Source organism: Neophocaena asiaeorientalis, unplaced genomic scaffold, assembly GCF_003031525.2.
Source record: "Neophocaena asiaeorientalis asiaeorientalis breed wild unplaced genomic scaffold, Neophocaena_asiaeorientalis_V1.1 scaffold46, whole genome shotgun sequence".
NCBI classification, from domain to species: domain Eukaryota; kingdom Metazoa; phylum Chordata; class Mammalia; order Artiodactyla; family Phocoenidae; genus Neophocaena; species Neophocaena asiaeorientalis.
Window position 1 is genome coordinate 2248750 of NW_020175393.1, and position 21529 is coordinate 2270278.

The following is a 21529-nucleotide window of genomic DNA, read 5'->3' on the forward strand; positions in this document are numbered from 1 at the left end:
TGACATTTTAGGGCTAGAAAATCACCAAGGCTAGAGAGGAAACCCATCTGCTCACTTGCTGGCCTCGGTGGGAAACAGTAAAGCTGAGAGCTAACATTTCACAGTAGAATCCAGGTTAAACAATCACAAGGCATGTGAACACGGGCAAACCACTTGACATCACTTGAGCCAGCAGAAAAATTGGATATAAAGCAATCTTTGGCAAGGCAGCCAAGGCTGCTCTGAAACAGCTTCCCCCAACACCACCTCCTTCTGCCAAAGCAAGCTTCTACTCATTGGCAGTTCAGAATACAAAGCTCACCTCCCAGGAATAAGTGTAAGTGCACATTCAGGGCTGCTGTCCGCTGCCATCTTGTGGTCTAAATTACAACTGCCGGTCAGGACTGAAATAGGTGGTTACCAGTGCAAAACCACCTGTGCAGTTGAGGACTTTTATCAGTTATCAGTTTCACCTGGTTAATTATCCGCCTTCTCCATACAATGCTTGGCCCATAGTACCCCACAAATTATTCCCAAGTCCCCATACCCCTTAAGAAGAGCCACTTCTATTAGTTATCCATCTTACTGGCTTTCCTTACCTTGGTGGGCCTGCTGGTTGACCCAGAGTTGCTGCCTCAAAAGCTTTGACCTCTGAGCATGAAGGGCAGATTTACTGCAACCATCAGCAGCCCAGGTTTGACCTGCAAGTCAAAGTTGGTATCTCAGCCAGCAAACTTGCCTGCAGGCTTGTGCCCCTGGACTCTTACTGGGCTGCACCTTCAAGGCTCACTTCCTGGCACTGCACCAGGCAGGTGGTGATTCCAGTGCAGGCCCACAGAAATGGTCCCATCAAACCCCTCTGGATACTTACATGACACTTGGCCCCACCAAGAGAAAAACTAACACACTGTTCTTGCCCATGTACTCATGTCGTATGCCGGCTCATCACTGACAAACCCCAGGAAAATGGGACAGTGGATTTCCTATTTTCAAGGAGCCCTGGTACGGCAAGACCTCCAGTTGTCTAGTATTCCTGGCGGGAGGCTGGGCAGTCCCTTTAGGGTGTTTTTGTGCAATGTTTTCTCCCTGATTCTTGAAAACCCTGAGCTTTGAAGATTAATAATTCCAGGTCCAGAATAGCAACTGAGCCAGCATGACTGGTGTGGTAAAGACGCCCAGCTTTCCAACCACCTCCCAGAACGGTTAACCACACTGGACAGGACCCCACAGGGAGGCTTATGCTGGAGCAAAGAGGGTCCAGGTCAAAGCCAAGTACCGCAGCTCTAACAGCAACAAGTGATGTCACCCTGGATAAGGACAACACCCAAAACCAATCCGCTCTTACCCCACTTAACACTCTGATCCTTAAACCAGTCCTGTTCAGGCTACATAACGCACAAAACAGGGCACACAAGATTAATTTTTTCTGGCTACACGTTTATTCAACACAAAACAATCTCTTCCAAACTTTACTGAGGTGGCTGACCACGTCCACGACCAAATCCGCCTCTCTGCAAGAGAAAGCACATGACATCAGCGTAAGTGGTATGCCGGGCAGCAGGCCTCATCATCACTGGAGAGGTCCCCATATGTAAGGGCTCAGAGAACCCAGCCCTGCCTCTTACAGGCTCTGGGGCCACATTCACCTCCTAGGCCCATTTCCTGCTGCCCAGGACAGCTGCTGTCCCAACAGTGATACACCATCCCCGGGGTTAATCCTTTCCTTGGATTAACTAGTCTCACAACTACCTTGAGATAGCTACTACTTTATAGATGAGGTAACAGGCACAGAGGGGCACCTGCCGAAGATCACACCATCTGGAGTCTAGAGCCTGCTCAATCCCCAGTGTTCAAGTTTCAACCCTGTTTTGGTTCACGAAACTAATCCAGGGAGCCTATGATGGCCATTAATGAACCAGAAAATACCACTATGCCTCATGCAGTATTGTTCTGTGAGACGTGTTTCAGTAATTTATATATTTACAGATGTTTGCACACTGTGCCTTAATATAAAAACCTATCTGGAATATGTGCTTGGGAAGAGGGGTGGGACCCACCACACTATACTGCATCTCTGGATATGCAGATCCAAAGGGCTGAGACCAGAATAGTGACTGCTTATGAAGAGCAAAAAGGGGATACTTACAAACTGGAATTCGGTTGCTGACCCAGCCCCGGCCTCGGCTTTCTTGTCGGCACCAGCTGGAATGAGAAACACCGATTTAGATTCATCAGATGATCTGATCCACTACAGAACAAGGACAAGTCACCCAACCCAATCTTGCAAGAAAAGCCATGTCAGCAAAGGTACCATGAAGTACAAGTAAATTACAGCCTGCAGTGGGGAGACATCTTCTGAGCCACCTCTGCCCCATCCCTCTCTGGGGGCAGCCTTCCTTAAGTCACCTTACAAAACTCACAGCCCAAACTATTGCCTCCTCCAGGAAGGCTGCCTTGACCATGAAGTCTGGATTATGTGCACTTCCTATACGGCACTTCCCATCACTGAGTTACTTCCATGCTTCAGACCAGCACCTAGCTCAGAGGGAGCTCAATGAAGGGGGAACTAAGAGGTGAAGGGCCCACAGAAGCAAAAAGCAACTTTATTATGACCAAGGGAAAGTGGCAAACAAGATGAAAGATCTAGTGCTGCTCCGTCCTATATGTCAGCCACTAGCCCAAATTGAGATGTGTGCAAACTACCCACCAGATTCCAAGACTTAAGAGAATGCAAAATACCTCATCGATGTTTATACAGGCTACGTATGAAAATAACATTTCAAAATACCCTGGGATTAAAAAAAATTAATATCCACATAAACCATTTCTATTTGCTTTAAATGTGACCACTAGGAAATTTTACAATTCACATTTGAGGGGCAGGGCTAATAGTCAGTGCGGTTTCAGTAAATCTTATTCAAATCGGAGCCCCCCTTTGGCCCATTTCTGACCACACCCACCACAGGCTCCTGTCTGCTCACCCCCTGGTCCTTTGACCAGAGCCACAGTATCCTCCCCAACTCCGTACCTTTGTTCATGCCGATCTCTCCCTGAAATGCTCTCTCCCCCACCCTCAACTTGGGGACCAACTGTCACATCCTCTGGCTGACTCCTTGTGTGGTTTGACTTTTAATAAAAGCGATGACGAACTTTCTCTGAACTGAGAGCCTGTTTGCTGGAGGAAATCTTTCTTACTACTATCCTATAAGCTATTTAGGTTAATCGCTCACTTCTCACACCTGAAGAATCAGGCACCACAAGTAGGAGGCAAGAGCAGTAAAAGTTGGTAAAAATTCCCTTTACACCTTTCTTTTATATCACAATTAACTGCTTCTGCAGCAAGGACAGAGTCTCTTTAAAACAAATTGAATGGCTCCCCACCTTATTCCAGAGTAAAATCCCAAGTCATACCATGGCCCACAGAACTATGAGACCTACATCCTTATCTGACTCTCCCATTATCTTCTGTTTAGACAAGTCAGGTGCCTTCCCCATAGGACCTTTGCCTGTAATGCTCTTCCCCCAGGTAGCCTCACCTCCTGCAAATGTTTGCTTCAATCTCACTTCGACAGAACTTTCCCTAAAAATCCAATTGGAAGCTGCACACCCCGCGCCCCCATAGCACCCACGATGGACATGATATATACTTATTTTTGTTTATCCACCCCCTACTACTAAAATGCAAGTTCAACAAGAGAAGGGCCTTTTGTCTCTCATGTACACTACTAGCCCCCCAGTTCCTAGAATCGTGTCTGGCATACCACAGGCACTCAGTATATATCTGTTGAATGAACAGACGTCTGTTGTTCCCATCAGTGCAAACATGTGCTATTTAAAAATAAGATTTTGCACTATTTTTGCAATAAAAAAGCAACAAAGGTGATGTGAGTGGGCCCTGCCCTCAAGCACAACACAGGAACACAACTACAAAACAAAGAAAGCATGTTGCTTTCCTAAGTCTTCAGTTTTGCTCTAAAGGTCTTCAACTAAAGTCTTCGGTGTCCCCAGCTCAAAGGGCTTTCCTTCTAATCCCCATCCCTGCATAAGACAAGAAGTACAAAGGACTCCAGATGGAGATGATCTGAGATGAAACGAAGGATCTTTACTGGTTACCTTGGCATCTACAAGGGCCGAGCCCCAGCCAGAGGAGAATCCCAAGATTCTACCTCAATACCCAGATACAGATGATGCTACTCACAGGGCACAGCGCTTCGTCTGTAGGTGTCTCTGTCGGCTTCCCCTCTTGTGAGTCTTGCAGGTCGCTCTCCTTCCAGACCTACACAAATTAAACCACAGTATGAACACAGGGCAACGTGGGAACTCTGTTCCCTTCAGGCCAAAAGAACGAACTGCTCTCCATTCTCACTGGGCAACACTTAGTTATGATGGGTTAATGGGGACAGGAACTCCTACACCCACAACAGTCAGGTAGAAACCTGCCATCGCTGACGTTTTGGCTCCTCTAAGACCTAGGAAAACGCACATCTTAATTAAAATGTCGTACACCTGCAAAAAGTTTGCTTTCTTCTGTATTTCTCAGCATAAACATACATTTTCCAATTCCTTGGCAAATTAAGAAATCCAGCCATTTCTACAAACATTTGAATAGCCAAAAATTTGAACCTGACCCATCTCTGAAATGGAAAACTTCCTGTGCAAACAGGAAAGGAGGCACCATAAGCTGCAAGCCCCACCTCCAATATAAGTATATAAATACAGAGGCCACTGAGAATCCTCTAGCTCCTCCTCGTGTCTCACTAGGCTGTGGGATAACATTCTCATGAACACTGAAAGGTTAATCTAGTATTCTCTCTACCTTGTTATGCTGGAAAATTTACCTATAGAGTTCATGATTTGAAAATGGACTTTTTTAGATTGAATCTGTAGTAAGTGGCCAAAGTAAATAAACGCCAGACCCCACCTATGGCAAACTGGAATCTGTGTGGGAACAAACAATGGCATTGGCAACACTCCCATGCCCCCAAAGATTCCAAGATGCAGTGAAGAACCTTTGCTCTAAAGACATGTAATCCTGCCTAACCACCTAGGGAGCTTTCATAAAAAATGCAGATTCCTGAGCTCCATGAAGTGCCATTCCAGGGAACCTGACAGTCTGATTATCATCTGTTTTTAGGAATCTCTGCATCTCACCTCATCAAACTCACAAACTGCTCTTTCTACAAAGTTCCAGTGACAAATTTTTTCAAAACCTAAGGAAAAGGAACCATAGCCCTGAAAAATGCCAACTGTAAGCCAACAATGACCTCGAGTCAGAAGGTAATCCCCCACACACAGACCCCTTGCACACTGCTAATATACACACACGCACTCTCTACATCCATTCTCCCCTATCTGTCATGATTATTTCTGCTCCCATTGCCAAGAAACTCTAGACAACTCTTCATTTATTTCACACGGTAAACAGCTTTGCTTTGGACTTCTTGGGGGGGATAAGCACCTCGCTCTACTGGAAAAATTTCAGGAGAAAATTTCAGTAATACTCTATCACATTTATCTTGCCACAGAATAATATCCTGTGTTTAATGCCATTTCTAGGGATTGCCTAAAGACCTGAGTCCGGTTCCATTAAAGGTTCTAGGACTTGACCTAGGTCTTGCGTGTCAGAGTCCCTCAAGAGCTGATTCCAATGTTATATTACTAAGACCACCTCCATGCCCCACACAAAGAAACCCACTGTTTCACCTCTCTCCTCAGAAAGAGCAACTTCAGAGAATGCCTTCAGAGGCATTATGTGGGCACTATACCTTTGGGCCGCGGCCTGCCAGTCTCAGGACGACTGCGGCGCAGGGTGGCAGGCACGATTTCAGGGGGCAGGTGAAGGTAATCCCGGAGATACTGGATACCCTCGTTGGTTAGGTACCAGTAGAAATGTCTCCAGGCAAACTGTTCCTTCACGTAGCCTCGTGATTTGAGAGACTGTAAGACAGAAAACCACGGTTAAGACATAACTAGAGGCTAGAAAAGCAGTGCAAATGGGAAGCTCAACTTCACAGTAGACAAATTTTCACGGTATCTACCTCACAGCCCTTCAAGGCAGCAAGCAGCTCTGGCTGTCCTGACTTCTCCTTGGAATTTGCCTTGAACACCAGTGGAAAATCCCTCCATCTGCACCCCACTCCAGCAGCCACCCCCCCACCCCCGCTACCTGCATGGCCTTCATGACATGAAGATTGGGCACATTCTTGTCTGCCAGCTCGGGGTGCTTAGGCATGTGGACGTCCTTCTTGGCCACCATCACTCCCTCCTTAAAAAGGAGTTCATAAATGGCAATCCGGTTCTTCTTAGGCATCAACATCTGCCAGAAGGAAGCGATTATCAAGAGCATTTTTGAGCAGTGTGGCCACGGGCCGGTAACCCAGTTCATCACCCCCAAAGACCACACACACACACACACACACACACACACACACACACACACACACACACACACACAAATCACTGTCCAATGGACTGAAACCTCAAACACACCATGAAAAACAAGAATTCAAACTCCGCTAACTTAAGTCCAACAGTGACTAGTTCCCTCCCCCACCCTCGAAAACACGATTCAGGTGAGAAATTGCCAGGACGTTAAAATAAAACGATGGAGGTACATACTCGCTGCAAGACTTTCACACTCACAACAAAGGTATAAAACGGGAAGCAGACCCTGTCCGCTCGGACTATTTGGGGACCATCAGCAACAGTACCTAATGCGGAATGGGCGCGGCGGTACCTTCAGGTGCGCGGGAATGACCCAGAGGAAAGCCCTCGATTCATGACAGGCCGCTGACCCCAAACCAAAGGGCTGAAACCTTCACAGCCTACCACTCTTCTCCCAAACTAAACTTCCATGACCAGGCAAAGAGGCAACTCAGGGTGCGGGGTTCTGCCCCGAAAAACAACGTGCAAGAGGAGCACAGTCTCCCTAGCCTCGCCCGGATCTTCCCCGCCACGCAGGAGCTTCATCTTCCTCTCCCCTCCGCCTTCCACTATCGGGACGCCAATCTTCGCCTGCCAGGGCCCCACTACCCAGCGAAGTGCGGCCCTGGCTCCTCTCATTGCTCAGAAATGGACGTGAGGGGAGCGGGAGCGAGCAGCCTCCGCCACAACCCCGGGGAGGAGCAACGACCACGATGGCGAGAAGGCCAGGATGGGGGCCGATGGAACCCGAACTCCAGAGGAACTAACCGCGACGGCTGCTGGGTCCGGGGCCGGAGCTGGAAAGGAAGGAGTATGTGCGGCGCGGCGTCTCTTCCGGGCTGCCGTGCCCCGCCCCCTGTCAGGACCCACGCGCTGCCTGAGGTGGCCTCGGCGCTGCCTGAGGGACTGGCGTCTCCGGGCGACCGCGAACCCTGGCTGCCTTGAGGACGAACGCACGTGGAAACCGCCGCTGGGGGCTTCTGACACTGCGTGCTTTATCAATAAATGGTCACTTTTATTGCGTGGGTAGGCCCTTTAGAAAGTCGTTACGTGTTTCTTTTGTTTCCCGTCGGTAACTTAACTTATTATGTAAATAATATATGCTCTTTGGGGGGGGGGAAGAGAAACCAGACAAAATAATAACTGCAATAACAATAATAATAAAAGAATAGAAATAGAATCCCATCAACCGAAGGATCGCTATTAACATTTTGGTATATATTCTTACAAACTCAAAGGAAGTGTATTTTTTAACAAAAATGGGATGTTTTGTATGTACGTTATGGTATGATGTTTGGAAACCTGTTTTTTTCATTTACTAATACATCATGAATCTCTTCTTGTTAATTAATACCTTCAATTGTAATGACTACGTAGTAGTCCGCTGATGGATGGTTTAATCAACACTCTATGACTGGATATATATTTTAGAATTTTTTCACTATTATAACTAACGATGCCACACACCTGCACACTTCTCAAATATTTTCCTTAGGACAAAGTCCTGGCAGTGTAATTGTTGAGTAACAAAGTACACATTTTTAGGTTTCTGACACATGCCACATTGACTTCTGGAAGGCGTTATCAATTACATTCTGGTCAGCTGTTATCAACAAGGCTCAATTCCTCATTATTAACCCTGCCGACATTGGATATTCATTTTTCTCAGTCTGATAGATAAGAAATATTAATCTCATTGCTCTTTTGATTTGCTTTTCTTGATTACTTCTGTGGTTAAATAGTTTTTCTTTTTAGGTGTTTGTGTTCCTTCTTTTATAAATTCACTTCCATTACCTGTTGTCCTATTAAGTTTTTTCTTATTGATTTGAAATTACTCTAGGTATTAAAGCTATTAACGCTTTGTCACATATTTTTCAAGAATTTCTCCCAGTTTTTTTTTTTTCATTTGTTCAATTTAAATAGTATTTCGAAGAAGTTTCACTTTTTTTTTTCACATTTCTTTGTATTCAAATCTTTATGGTTTCAGACTTTGGTACAATGCTTAAAAAGTCACTCCACATCTGAATATCATATAAATATTCACCTGGGGACTTCCCAGGTGGTGCAATGGTTAACAATCCGCCTGCCAACGCAGGGGAAACGGGGTTGAGCCCTGGTGGGGTTGAGCCCTGGTCCGGGAAGATTCCACATGCCGCGGGGCAACTAAGCCCATGCGCCACAACTACTGAGCCTGCGCTCTAGAGCCTGTGCTCTGCAACAAGAGAAGCCACCGCAATGAAAAGCCTGTGCACCACAACAAAGAATAGCCCCAGCTTGTCCCAACTAGAGAAAGCCCGCGCGCAGCAACGGGGGCCAATGAAGACCCAATGCAACCAAAAATAAATAAATTAATAAATTAATTTAAAAAATATTCACCTATAGTTTCAAGTATTTTTGTGGTTTCACTGTTTAAAAATAAGTATTTGGCAGTTTTGCAGGATGGAAAGAATTCTGGAGATTGGGAGCACAACAATGTGAATTACTTAACGCTACGGAAATGTACACTTAAAACGGTTAAGACGGTAAATTTTACGTGTATTTTGTCACAAGTTAAAAAATAAGTATTCATAACATGTTTACAGAAAAATTTTTTAAAAATCTTGGACAACAAGAAACAAGGAAGAAGGAAAAACATAATCTAAGGACTGGTAAAGCAGATTTGGAAAAGAATACAATAAAATTCCTAGTAATGAAAGCTAAAATGATTGAAATTTAAAACAATTTAAAAAAAGAATAAACAATAGATCTGACACACTTGAAGAGAAAAATCATGAAAGGGAAGATAGATGTGAAAAAACAGAACATTCACAATGTAGTCCAGAGATTAAAAGAGATGGAATAAGTGGGTGCGGGCAGGAATAAATTAGGAGGCTGGAATTAACAAATACACACTACTATGTATAAAATAGATAGCTAACAAGGACCTACTGTATAGCACAGGGAACTCTACTCAATATTACATAATAACCTATAAGGGAAAAGAATCAGAAAAAGAATATATGTATATATGTATAACTGAATCACTGTGCTGTACATCTGAAACTTACACAATATTGTAAATCAACTATATTTCAGTAAAAAAATTTTTTAATAAAAATATATATAACTGGAAAGAAAAAGAGATGGGATAGTTGAAAGAAAGGATTTGAGGTGTGAAGGATAGAGAGGGAAAGTCTAATACATGTCTATGTGAAGTCACATAAGAAAATGATAGAGAATATGGGAAAGAGACACTGTCAGTATCCTCAAGAATTCTTGGAAGACAACACACTTCAGAGTCACTGTGATCATCAAATCTCAAGCTGGATAAATAAAAATAGATCCATGCCTAAACATATCATAATGAATTTGCAGGACATCAGAGACAAAGAGAAGACCTTGAAAGCAGCCAGCAGGAAGACACAGGGGTGATGGCTCACTTCCCAGCAGCAGCTCTGGGATGCAGTTTACTGAAATACAGTCTCGCAGGTCTCTTCCGTTACTGTGGCTAGAGTGATCCTGCTACAACATCAGACCATGTCACTCCTCTGCTTAAAATCCTCCAAGGACTCCCCAGTTCACTTACAAAAATATTCAAAGTCTTTACATGACTAAATTGTTTATGTTTAAATCTTTTAGGGACTTCCCTGGTGGTGCAGTGGTTAAGAATCTGCCTGCTAAATGCAGGGGACACGGGTTCAAACCCTGGGCTGGGAAGATCCCACCTGCCGAGGGGCAGCTAAGCCCATGTGCCACAACTACTGAGCCTGTGCTCTAGAGCCCAAGAGCCACAACTACTGAGCCCATGCACCTAGAGCCCGGGCTCCGCATCAAGAGAAGCCACTGCAATGAGAAGCCCGCGCACTGCAACGAAGAGTAGCCCCTGCTCGCTGCAACTAGAGAACAGCCTGTGTACAGCAACGAAGACCCAACGCAGCCAAAAATAAGATTGATTTATTAATTAATTAAAAAATAAATCTTTTATCCTCCTGGAATGTCTTCTGGTGTAAAAATTTTCCCTCCACAGGGTAAGATGGTTTCTCAGCATCATTACCTCAATAAACTATGCTTTTATCTGAAATATCACTAAATTGTTTAGGAGAGATGGATTCAGTTTTAGATTTTGTTGCATGCTGTGCCTGTGAGACACACTGGTGAAAAAACCCAGGATGATTTTTTTTTCTTTTTTTATCTCCCTGTACTATGCAGCTGCTTCCCACTAGCTATCTATTTTACATTTGGTAGTGTGTATATGTCAATGCTACTCTCACTTCATCTCAGCTTACCCTTCCCCCTCCCCATGTCCTCAAGTCCGTTCTCTACTTCTGCATCTTTATTCCTGTCCTGCCCCTAGGTTCATCAGAACCTTTTTATTTATTTTTTTAGATTCCATATATATGTGTTAGCACATGGTATTTGTTTTCCTCTTTCTGACTTACTTCACTCTGTATGACAAACTCTAGGTCCACCCACCTCACTACAAATAACTCAATTTTGTTTCTTTTTATGGCTGACCAATATTCCATTGTATATATATGCCACATCTTCTTCATCCATTCACCTATGGATGGACACTTAGATTGCTTCCATGTCCTGGCCATTGTAAATAGTGCTGCAATGAACATTGGGGTACATGTCTCTTTTTGAATTATGGTTTTCTCAGGGTATATGTCCAGTAGTGGGATTGCTGGGTCATATGGTAGTTCTGTTTTTAGTTTTTTAAGAAACCTCCATACTGTTCTCCATAGTGGCTGTATCAATTTACATTTCCACCAACAGTGCAAGAGGGTTCCCGTATCTCCACACCCTCTCCAGCATTTATTCCTTGTAGATTTTTTGGTGATGGCCATTCTGACCACTGTGAAATGATACCTCATTGTAGTTTTGATTTGCATTTCTCTAATGATCAGTGATGTTGAGCATCCTTTCATGTGTTTGTTGACAATCTGTATATCTTCTCTGGAGAAATGTCTATTCAGTTCTTCTGCCCATTTTTGGATTGGGTTGTTTGTTGTTTTTGATATTGAGCTGCATGAGCTGCTTGTATATTTTGAAGATTAACCCTTTGTCAGTTGTTTCGTTTACAAATATTTTCTCCCATTCAGAGGGTTGTCTTTTCGCCTTGCTTATGGTTTCCTTTGCTGTGCAAAAGCTTTTAAGTTTCATTAGGTCCCATTTGTTTATTTTTGTTTTTATTACAATGGTGTATTGCATTGATTGATTTGCATATACTGAAGGATCCTTGGATCCCTGGGATAAATCCCACTTGATTATGGTGTATGATCCTTTAATTTTTTTTTTTTTTTTTGCGGTACGCGGGCCTCTCACTGCTGCGGCCTCTCCCGTTGAGGAGCACAGGCTCCGGACGCGCAGGCTCAGCGGCCATGGCTCACGGGCCCAGCCGCTCCGCGGCACGTGGGATCTTCCCGGACCGGGGCACGAACCCGTGTCCCCTGCATCGGCAGGCGGACTCTCAATCACTGCGCCACCAGGGAAGCCCATGATCCTTTAATGTTTTGTTGGATTCTGTTTGCTTGTATTTTATTTGAGGATTTTTGCATCTATATTCATCAGTGATATTGGTCTTTAATTTTCTTTTTTTGTAGTATGTTTGTCTGCTTTGGTATCAGGGTGATGGTGGCCTCATAGAATGAGTTTGGGAGTTTTCCTTCCTCTGAAATTTTTTGGAAGCATTTGAGAAGGATGGGTGTATTTCAGTCTGTATGTGTCCCTAGGTCTGAAGTGGGTCTCCTGTAGACGGCATATATATGGGTCTTGCTTTTGAATCCATTCAGTGAGCCTGTGTCTTTTGGTTGGAGCATTTAATCCATTCATGTTTAAGGTAATTATTGATACGTATGTTCTTATTACCATTTTCTTAATTGTTGTGGGTTTGTTTTTGTAGGTCCTTTTCTTCTCTTGTGTTTCCCACTTAGAGAAGTTCCTTTAGCATTTGTTGTAGAGCAGGTTTGGTGGTGCTGAATTCTCTTAGCTTTTGCTTGCCTATTAAGCTTTTGATTTCTCCGTGGAATCTGAATGAAATCCTTGCCAGGTCGAGTAATCTTGGTTGTAGGTTCTTCCCTTTCATCACTTTAAATACGTCCTGCCACTCCCTTCTGGCTTGTAGATTTTCTGCTGAGAAATCAGCTGTTAACCTTATGGGAGTTCCCTTGTATGCTATTTGTCGTTTTTCCCTTGTTGCTTTCAATAATCTTTTCTTTGTCTTTAATTTTTGCCAGTTTGATTACTATGTGCCTCAGCGTGTTTCTCCTTGGGTTTATCCTGCCTGGGACTCTCTGTGCTTCCTGGACTTGGGTGGCTATTTCCTTTCCTATGTTAGGGAAGTTTTTGACTATAATCTCTTCAAATATTTTCTCGGGTCCTTTCTCTCTCTCTTCTCCTTCTGGGACCCATATAATGCGAACGTTGTTGCATTTAATGTTGTCCCAGAGGTCTCTTAGGCTGTCTTAACCTCTTTTCATTCTTTTTTCTTTATTCTGTTCCGTGGCAGTGAATTCCACCATTCTGTCTTCCAGGTCACTTATCCATTCTTCTGCCTCAGTTATTCTGCTATTGATTCCTTCTAGTGTATTTTTCATTTCAGTTATTATATTATTCATCTCTGTTCTTTCTTTAAGTCTTCTAGGTCTTTATTAAACATTTCTTGCATTCTCAATCTTTGCCTCTATTCTTTTTCGGAGGTCCTGGATCATCTTCACTATTATTATTCTGAATTCTTTTTCTGGAAGGTTGCCTAGCTCCACTTCAGTTAGTTGTTTTTCTGGGGTTTTATCTTGTTCTTTCATCTGGTCCAAAGTCCTCTGCCTTTTCATTTTGTCTATCTTTCTGTGAATGTAGTTTTCCTTCCACAGGCTGCAGAATTGTAGTTCTACTTGCTTCTGCTGTCTGTCCTCTGGTGGATGAGGCTATCTAAGAGGCTTGTGCAAACTTCCTGATGGGAGGGACTGGTGGTGGGTAGAGTTCCCCAGGCTGATTTTAGATAAAGAGCTCAGAATTTGTCCTGTGGGAGAGAGCTGCATTACATTAGGTCAGGGAATCACCTAAGACGCTGTGAGGCTCTGAGATCACCTGGAGAGGATGTGGAGTGAGAAGAGGATGCGGAGGGACACTGCAGCACTTCCCAGCTCATCCTCAGATGAGGTTCCTGTGGTGTCTCCAGCCCTGGATGGAGCCTTTTCATGGGCAGAGGCCGTGTCTTGCTCCTCTCTTTGTCCTCTCCAGCAGTTAGCATGATGTCTCACACATGATTGGGATACTAAATGTTTCAGGAGTAAACAGCAAACACATGGTGAGCAGAGGATATTAGAGGTTACTGAGTCAGGAAGGAGGACGAATAATAATACCCTCTGACATTTAGAAAAGACTTCTCAAATGACAGCGCACCCTTGAGTTCACTGAATTCCATTCAGCAGTGAGGCACAAGGCACCTGGCCCTGGGCCAGGTGATGGGGTAAAAGTGGAGGCAAGAACACACTCGGATCCCACGCCCGGCAACAAATACCTCTATTATGTACTGGGAGCTATGAAGAAAAGGATCAGGGCGTGGTGACCCAGAGCTTGGGTTGAGAAAAACCAGGAGGAACAATTCCACTGCAAGGCCCTGCTGCAAAGAAGGGCTTGAACTGAGAGGCAAGCCAGCGGCCAGGACATGGTGAGCATGGCGAACCTGGACAGGCATGGTGGCCTCAGGAAGAGGTAGGATTTTATTCAAAGTGCAATGAAGAGCCACGGAAAGGTTTCAGGCAGTCGTGACAGTATCAGATGTATATTTTAAAGAGATTACCGTTAAAAAGACCAGCCCCATTTTTACCACTCCTGCGCTGTATTGTGCATGAGATATAGGTCTATCACCTGCCCCGTGTTAACGACACACACACACACACAAACCCAAAAAACAAACGAACAAAAAACAGGCTTAGAGAAACAGATGTTTCTTGGTCAAGGTCACAGAAGTAAGAATTGATGGAACTGGACTCTGTCTGCAGAGCCCGGAGCCTTTCCTGCTACCTCAGGCTGCCCCTCTGCAATGGGGTGTTCCTCCTGGGGCCAAGGTCAGGGGCAGGGAGCCAGAGCCCAGGGTTCAGAAAAGTGAGAGGAAGGGCTCCGGCTCTTGCAGGGTTTGGTCTCATGCCTGCTGCTCAGTAGAACCCTTTGGGAAGCTTTTAAAAATCCATTTACCCAGGCCACACCCCAGACTGAGTTAAGTCAGACACAGGGGGTGGGGTCAAGGCATCAGTATTTTGCTTTTTTTTTTTTTTTTGGCTGCACCACGAGACTTGTGGGATCTTAGTTCCCTGACCAGGGATGGAACCTGGGTCCCCTTCAGTGGCAGTGCAGAGTCCTAACCACTGGACCACCAGGGAATTCCCCCATTATTTTGCTTTTTAATTTTTCTTGATGTGTAGTATACTTACAGTACAATGCACAAATGTTAAGGTTACAACTCAATGTATTTTTATGTGTGTGTGTGTGTAAATCCATGTTAACTACCATTCAGATCAAGAGAGAGGATCTGACCAGTACCCCAGAAGTCTCCCTTTCTGGTCAGTGCCCCACCCCCACTCCCAGATACACACTATCCTGATGTCACCACAGTACGTATTGGTTTGTGTCTGGCTACCCGTCCCTCTCCATCATCAGGTCTGTGAGAATCCCCATCACAGGCATCAGTACTTTGTTCCTTTTGGTTGCAGAGTGGCATTTCATTGTACAGCTACAGCACAATTTGTTCATCCATTTACCAGTTGATGGACCACCACCTAAGTGGTTTCCAGCATTTACAAATAAAACTGCTAAGGATGTACTTCGACATGTTTTCTGGTGAACATGGGTATGGGCAGCAGCAGTTTTAAGGGCAGCAGCAGTTTTAAAGCCACCAACATTGAGAACCACCGACTTTGCGAAGCTATAAAATCCTGCGGGCTGCTGGAAAGATGGAAGAATGGAAGTCAGGGTCTAGGTCCCCAGAGACCCCCTGGAGTCCCCCCAGATTGGAAATGAATAAACTACCTTGTAGAGATTTTCTAGTTGCAGTTCCTTTTCTTTTGAGGTTCCAGAGCCTTGAATAAAATCTCCCCGGTCACAGAGGAAAGGGAAGGAGTCCTGAAGAGCAGTGCCCTCAGTGGTCAGCATGGTGGCCTCTATTTCTGTGACTCAGGGAACAGAGTGGAGGGCACCCTCTTAGGGCCCAGGTACAGTGAGGGCCTGGCTGTGACAACAGTAAACCAGATGTCCTCAATAGACACTATCTAGAATAGCTTCCTAATGCTGTAGCATGACACCTCCTCCCACTCCAGAAGAAAGCTCCTCGAAAGAGCCATCTCTGCTGTGAATTTTCATTTATAGCTCCCAAGGCATATATGAGTTTGTGATCTGTAGGTAGATGGCTGCTGACACATTCCCGGACACACACACACACACACGTCACCCACATCTGTTGCCAGGGGGCTGAGGGTGTGATTTATTCTCTAAATGGAGCCTGACCCTCCCCTCCACATGGGCAAACCACACCGCAGACGACCTCTCCCTAATCAACTACCACCTCTTTGCCTGTCATTGTTTGGGGCAGCTTCTCTGACTTCACTTGCCTGAGGCTGCCGTGATTATTTTCCTGAATGATTTGATAATAAGCAATGTGGAGGCAAAAACTGCAGACAGAGTTCAGGGAATGCCACCTGTTGACAGCCTGTTGGATCTGTTGCCTGCAGAGGTGATCCATGTTGCTGTCGAGGTCTGGTTCATCCACTGTCACCTGTAACCCTCTGAGCATTTCTTATACTCCCTTGTTTTCTTTTTCACTGCCTAACTACTGGGTTGGCCAAAAAGTTTGTTCAGTTAGTGAATACATTAGTCAATAAAATTCTTGGTGAAAATGAAAAATGTGTCTTTTATTTTTATTTAAACCAAATGAACTTTTTGGCCAACCCAATACATTTTTGAGTACCCATTTTACAGCTGGAAAAACTGAGGCATGGGAAGGTTTGGAATCTCAGCTCTACAAGGGCACGGATTTGTGCCTGTGGTGCTGATGGCTGGACCCTCAGCAGCTTGGGACAGTGCCTGGCACACAGGAGAGGCTCAATAAATATTTCTTTAGGAAATGAATGAAGCTTGTGATGCATTTTGGTTTTGAAACGTCTATCTCGATTTCCTCTTCCTGCTGGGCCTCCTTCCTCAGCACAGTCCACCAGGACAAGCAAGGCAGCCACACTTCCCTTGGGAGGGTTTCCTCTCCCATTGCCCATTGGAACCTCTTTACCTCTGCAATTGAGAGCACAGAATCGAGAGCTACACTGCCTGGCAAACCTCTGCCACTTTGTAGCTGTGGGGCCTCTTAGCCTCTCTGTGCCTTGCTTTCTTCATTTCTTTGCTGGAAATAACAGTACCAACCTGGTGGAGTTGTGGGAAGGATTCAAAGAGTTTGTATAAATGATGCGTTTGGAGCTATGCCTTGCATGTGGCAGGTGCTCAAGAAAGTCAGTTATTAATATTACTTTAAATAAAAAAAAACTTTCCCCCTAGCTTTAATGAGGTATGATTGACAAATAAACATTGTATATACTTAAGGTCTAAGGCCTGATGTTTTGATATCCTCTTTTCTGAAAGATTTTTTCAAACCTTCTGCCCATTAAAATTTTTTTTTCAGTTGTGGTAAAATATACACACCATAAAATTTACAATCTTAACCATATTTAAGTATACAGTTCAGTCTTTTGCCTGTTTTAAAAACTGGATCATTTTACTTCTTAATATTGAGTTATAGGAGTTATTTATATAATCTGGATACCAGTCTTTTTTTCAGATATATGTAAATATTATGAATATTTTCTCCTAGTCTGTGGCTTATCTTTTTATTTTCTTAACAATGGCTTTTGAAGACCAGAAGCTTTCTTTCTTTCTTTTTTTTAAAATAAATTTTATTGGAGTCTAGTTGATTTACAATGTTGTGTTAGTTTCAGGTATACAGCAAAGTGAATCAGTTATACATATACGTATAACCACTCTTTTTTTAAAATTAATTAATTAATTTTGGCCGCACCATGTGGCTCGTGGGGTTTTAGTTCCCCAACCAGGGATCGAACCCGGGCCCTTGGTAGTGAGACTTCAGAGTCCTAACCACTGGACCGCCAGGGAATTCCCTATCCACTCGTTTTTTAGATTCTTTTCCCATATAGGTCATTACAGAGTATTGAGTAGAGTTCCCTGTGCTATACAGTAGGTCTTTATTAGTTATCTATTTTATATGTAGGAGTGTGTATCTCAATCCCAATCTCCCAGAAGTTCTTTCTTTTTTTTTTTTAAACACAAAGATATAATTTTATTCATGTAAGAATATGAATACTGTTCAACATGTAGGGCTTTTTTCTGCCTGTTTAAATTGAATTTCAATCTGAACATCTAATATTGACAAGCATCAAGCTATTTTAATCAGGTTACTTTTTACGTTTATAAAAGTGGCACAAATGTCTCTGAATACCACTCCAGAGATACTAATACCCAAGGCAAACAACTACCCAACTCCTCTTTAGCCTCATATCACAAAACAATGCAAAGACAGATGGAATAACATTCCCTGTGCTCTAGGGAAGGCACAATACAGGAGGAGGGTAAGAGGGTTTCTGGGTCCCTGCCACTGTTTCACATGCTTCTTTCATCTTCTGTCTTCCTTCCCTGGGCACGACGGGGCTCCTTTGATGGAAGGCAAGATGGCTGCTATCCCCAGAAGTTTTCAATTAATTAATTTATTAATAGACTAATTTGTTAATTTTTTTAAATGACCTGTGCTTTTTGTGTCCTAAGAAATCTTCGCTTAGCCCAAGCTTACGAGAATATCCTCTTACGTTTTCCTTAGAAGAGTTTTTAGTACCCACCCTCCACCCCCGGCATGGCTTGTGGGATCTTAGCTCCTGGGCCAGGGATAGAACCCATGCCCCCTGCAGTGGAAGCGCAGAGTCCTAACCACTGGACCACCAGGGGATTCCCATTTTTTTAGTTTTTTGGGTTTTTTTTTTAACATCTTTATTGGAGTATAATTGCTTTACAATGGTGTGTTAGTTTCTGCTTTATAACAAAGTGAATCAGCTATACATATACATATATCCCCATATCTCCTCCCTCTTGCGTCTCCCTCCCACCCTCCCTATCCCACCCCTCTAGGTGAACACAAAGCACCGAGCTGATCTCCCTGTGCTATGCGGCTGCTTCCCACTAGCTATCTATTTTATATTTGGTAGTGTATATATGTCCATGCCACTCTCTCACTTCGTCTTAGCTTACCCTTCGCCCTCCCCGTATCCTCAAGTCCATTCTCTGTGTCTGCGTCTTTATTCCTGTCCTGCCCCTAGGTTCTTCATGACCTGTTTTTTTTTTTTTTTTAGATTCCATATATATGTGTTAACATACGATATTTGTTTTTCTCTTTCTGACTTACTTCACTCTGTATGACAGACTCTAGGTCCATCCACCTCACTACAAATAACTCAATTTCGTTTCTTTTTATGGCTGAGTAATATTCCATTGTATATATGTGCCACATCTTCTTTATCCAGTCATCTGTCGATGGACACTTAGGTTGCTTCCACGTCCTGGCTATTGTAAATAGAGCTGCAATGAACATTGTGAATTTTTTTAGTTTTAACTTTTACACTTATGTCTATGATCGACTTCAAATTAAATTTTGTGTGTGGTATAAGGATTGAGATTCTTTTTGTTTCAAATGAATATCTAGTTCTTCCAGCATCATTTGTTGAAAAGACTACTCTTTCCGCATTGTTGAAAATTAATAGATCACACATCAGTGGCTCTACTTCTGGGCTCTTTTTTCTCTTCCATTGATCTGTAGTGTTATCCTTACACTAACAGCACACTTTCTTGGTACTGTTGCTTTATAGATAGACTTGAAATCAGGTGGCATACGTCTTCCAACTTCATTCATCCTTTAAAAGAAAATTGTTTTGGCTTGCTCGTTAAAAAGTATTTTGATCTGTGTCATAAAAGACGAGGAAAAATAGATAACCAACAAAGACCTACTGTATAGCACAGGGAACTATGCTCAATATTTTAAAATAACCTATAAGGGGAAAGAATCTGGAAAAGATATATATATATAGATAGATCTGAATCACTGTGCTGTACACCTGAAACTAACACGATATTGTAAATCAACTGTACTTCAATTAAAAAAAAATTCAAGAAAAAAATTCCAAGGAATTCTCTGGCAGTCCAGTGGTTAGGACTCCGTGTTTTCACTGCCAAGGGCCCAGGTCCAATTCCTGGTCAGGGAACTGAGATCCCACAAGCCGCTCAGCGTGGCAAAAAAAAAAAAAAGATGAGGAAAGCTTACAGATTGAAGTAGACTAAGCAGAAATAACAACTAAATGCAATGTGGGATCATGGATCAGATCCCGGAAGCAAAAAGGGACATTAGTGGGAAATTCATATTAAAGTAAGGTCTGTAGTTTAATGAATAATATTATACCAATGTTAACTTCCTATTCTCAATTATATAGATATTAATATTAAGGGAAGCAAGGTGAAGATATCAGAAAACTCTTTATTCTTGTAACTTTTCTCTAAGTCTAAAATTAGTTCAAAATAAAAAAATTTTTAAATTGTACAAATATTGATTGTAACAAATGTACCACTATGGTACTGGATTTGATAGTGGGGGAAGCTGAGAGGAGAGGGGCAGGGGGTACATGGGAACTCTCTGTACTTTCTGCTCAATTTTGCTATCCACCTAAAACTGCTCTACAACACAAGGTCTACTTAAAAACGAAAAAAGAGAAAAAAAGGTGCACATGAAAAAGAATGAGATAAGAAAAAAACTTGACGTTGTTTTTTTGCATATATTTTCCCTTAATGTAAAAAATTGTAGTAAAATACACACAACACAACATTTACTAGCTCAACCATTTTTAAGTGTATAGTTCGATGGTATTAAGTATATTCATATTGTTTTGCAACCATCACCACCATCCAGAACTCTTTTCATCTTACAAAACTGAAACTCTATACCCATTAAACAATAACTTCCCATTTGCCCCTCCAACAAGCCACTGAAAACTACCGTCTACTTTCTGTCTATGTTTTTGACTACTCTAAGTACCTCATATAAATGGAATCATACGTGTTTGTCTCCTGTGGCTGGTTTATTTTCACTTAGCATAATGTCCTCAAGGTTTATCCACACACAAAAAAGGGCACAAATAAAAAGAATGAGATAGAAGAAAAAAGTTGATGTCTTTTAAGTCTCTTTTAATCTATAGGTTCTCCCTCTGTATTAGTTTTTCTATGCTGTGTAACAAATTATCAAAAATTTAGTGGGTTAAAACAACACACACATAGGGAATTCCCTGACGGTCCAGTGGTTAAGACTCCTTGCTTTCACTGCCGAGGGCCCGGGTTCAATCCCTGGTCGGGGAACTAAGATCCCGCAAGCTGTGAGGCACAGCCAAAAAAAAAAGAGAAAGAAACAAAAAAAAAACCACACATATATTATCTCTCAGCTTCCATGGGTCAAAAGCCTGGGCACCACTGAGCTGGATCCTCCTCTCAGGGGCTCACAGGCTGCAGTTAAGGTGTTGGTCAGGCTGCATTCTCATCTGGAGACTCAACTAGGGACGAATCCACTTCTAAGCTCATTCTGGCTGGTTGGCAGTGCTCATTTCCTTGCAACTGCAAAACCGTGGGCTCCAGATGCTTCCCAGTGATTCCTGGAGACGGCCCTTAAGTTCTAGAAGCTGCCCCAAATTTCTTGTCATGTGGCCCTCTCCATAGGCTGTTCATAGCCTGGATGTTTTCTTATTTAAGACTAATAGGAGAGGACTTTGCTGGTGGTCCAATGGTTAAGACTCCGTGCTTCCACTGCAGGGGGTGCGTGGGTTTGATCCCTAGTCAGGGACGTTCTGCATGCTGCGTGGTAAGGCCAAAAAAAAAAAAGAAAAAGAAAAAAACCAAACAAACAGGGGAGTCTCCCCTTCCAGTCTGCTAAGATGGAGTCATATAACAAAACATGCTTATGGGGGTGCCATCCTCTCACCTTTGCCATAGTCTATTGGTTAAGGGCAAGTTGCAGGTCGTACCCACACTCAAGAGGAGGAGATTATACAAGGGCACAACTCATTGA

At 43.3% G+C, this 21529-nt stretch overlaps 1 protein-coding gene and 1 non-coding gene across 2 annotated transcripts; both read right to left on the reverse strand.

Annotated features, from left to right (window-relative positions):
• Window positions 1–1395: 1395 nt before the first annotated feature.
• Window positions 1396–7241, reverse strand: RPS10 (ribosomal protein S10). The gene is made up of 6 exons (XM_024766373.1): window positions 7171–7241; window positions 6146–6295; window positions 5745–5916; window positions 4178–4255; window positions 2126–2181; window positions 1396–1490 (listed from the first exon to the last, which is right to left on the reverse strand). Exons 2-6 carry the CDS (start codon window positions 6293–6295, stop codon window positions 1449–1451), a joined length of 498 nt encoding a protein of 165 aa, XP_024622141.1. The 5' UTR covers window positions 7171–7241; the 3' UTR covers window positions 1396–1448.
• A 7451-nt stretch (window positions 7242–14692) lies between these two features.
• On the reverse strand, window positions 14693–14765 carry TRNAG-GCC (transfer RNA glycine (anticodon GCC)). The gene has a single exon. It is a non-coding gene; the product is annotated as a tRNA-Gly (tRNA).
• Window positions 14766–21529: the final 6764 nt, after the last annotated feature.

Coding starts and splice junctions, on each gene's coding strand:
- RPS10 (XM_024766373.1), bottom strand. CDS start 6,295: ATGTTGATGCCTAAGAAGAACCGGATTGCCATTTATGAACTCCTTTTT. Junction 5,917..6,145: donor ATGTCATGAAGGCCATGCAG/GTAGCGGGGGTG, acceptor TCTGTCTTACAG/TCTCTCAAATCACGAGGCTA. Junction 2,182..4,177: donor CAGACGAAGCGCTGTGCCCT/GTGAGTAGCATC, acceptor TTCTCATTCCAG/CTGGTGCCGACAAGAAAGCC.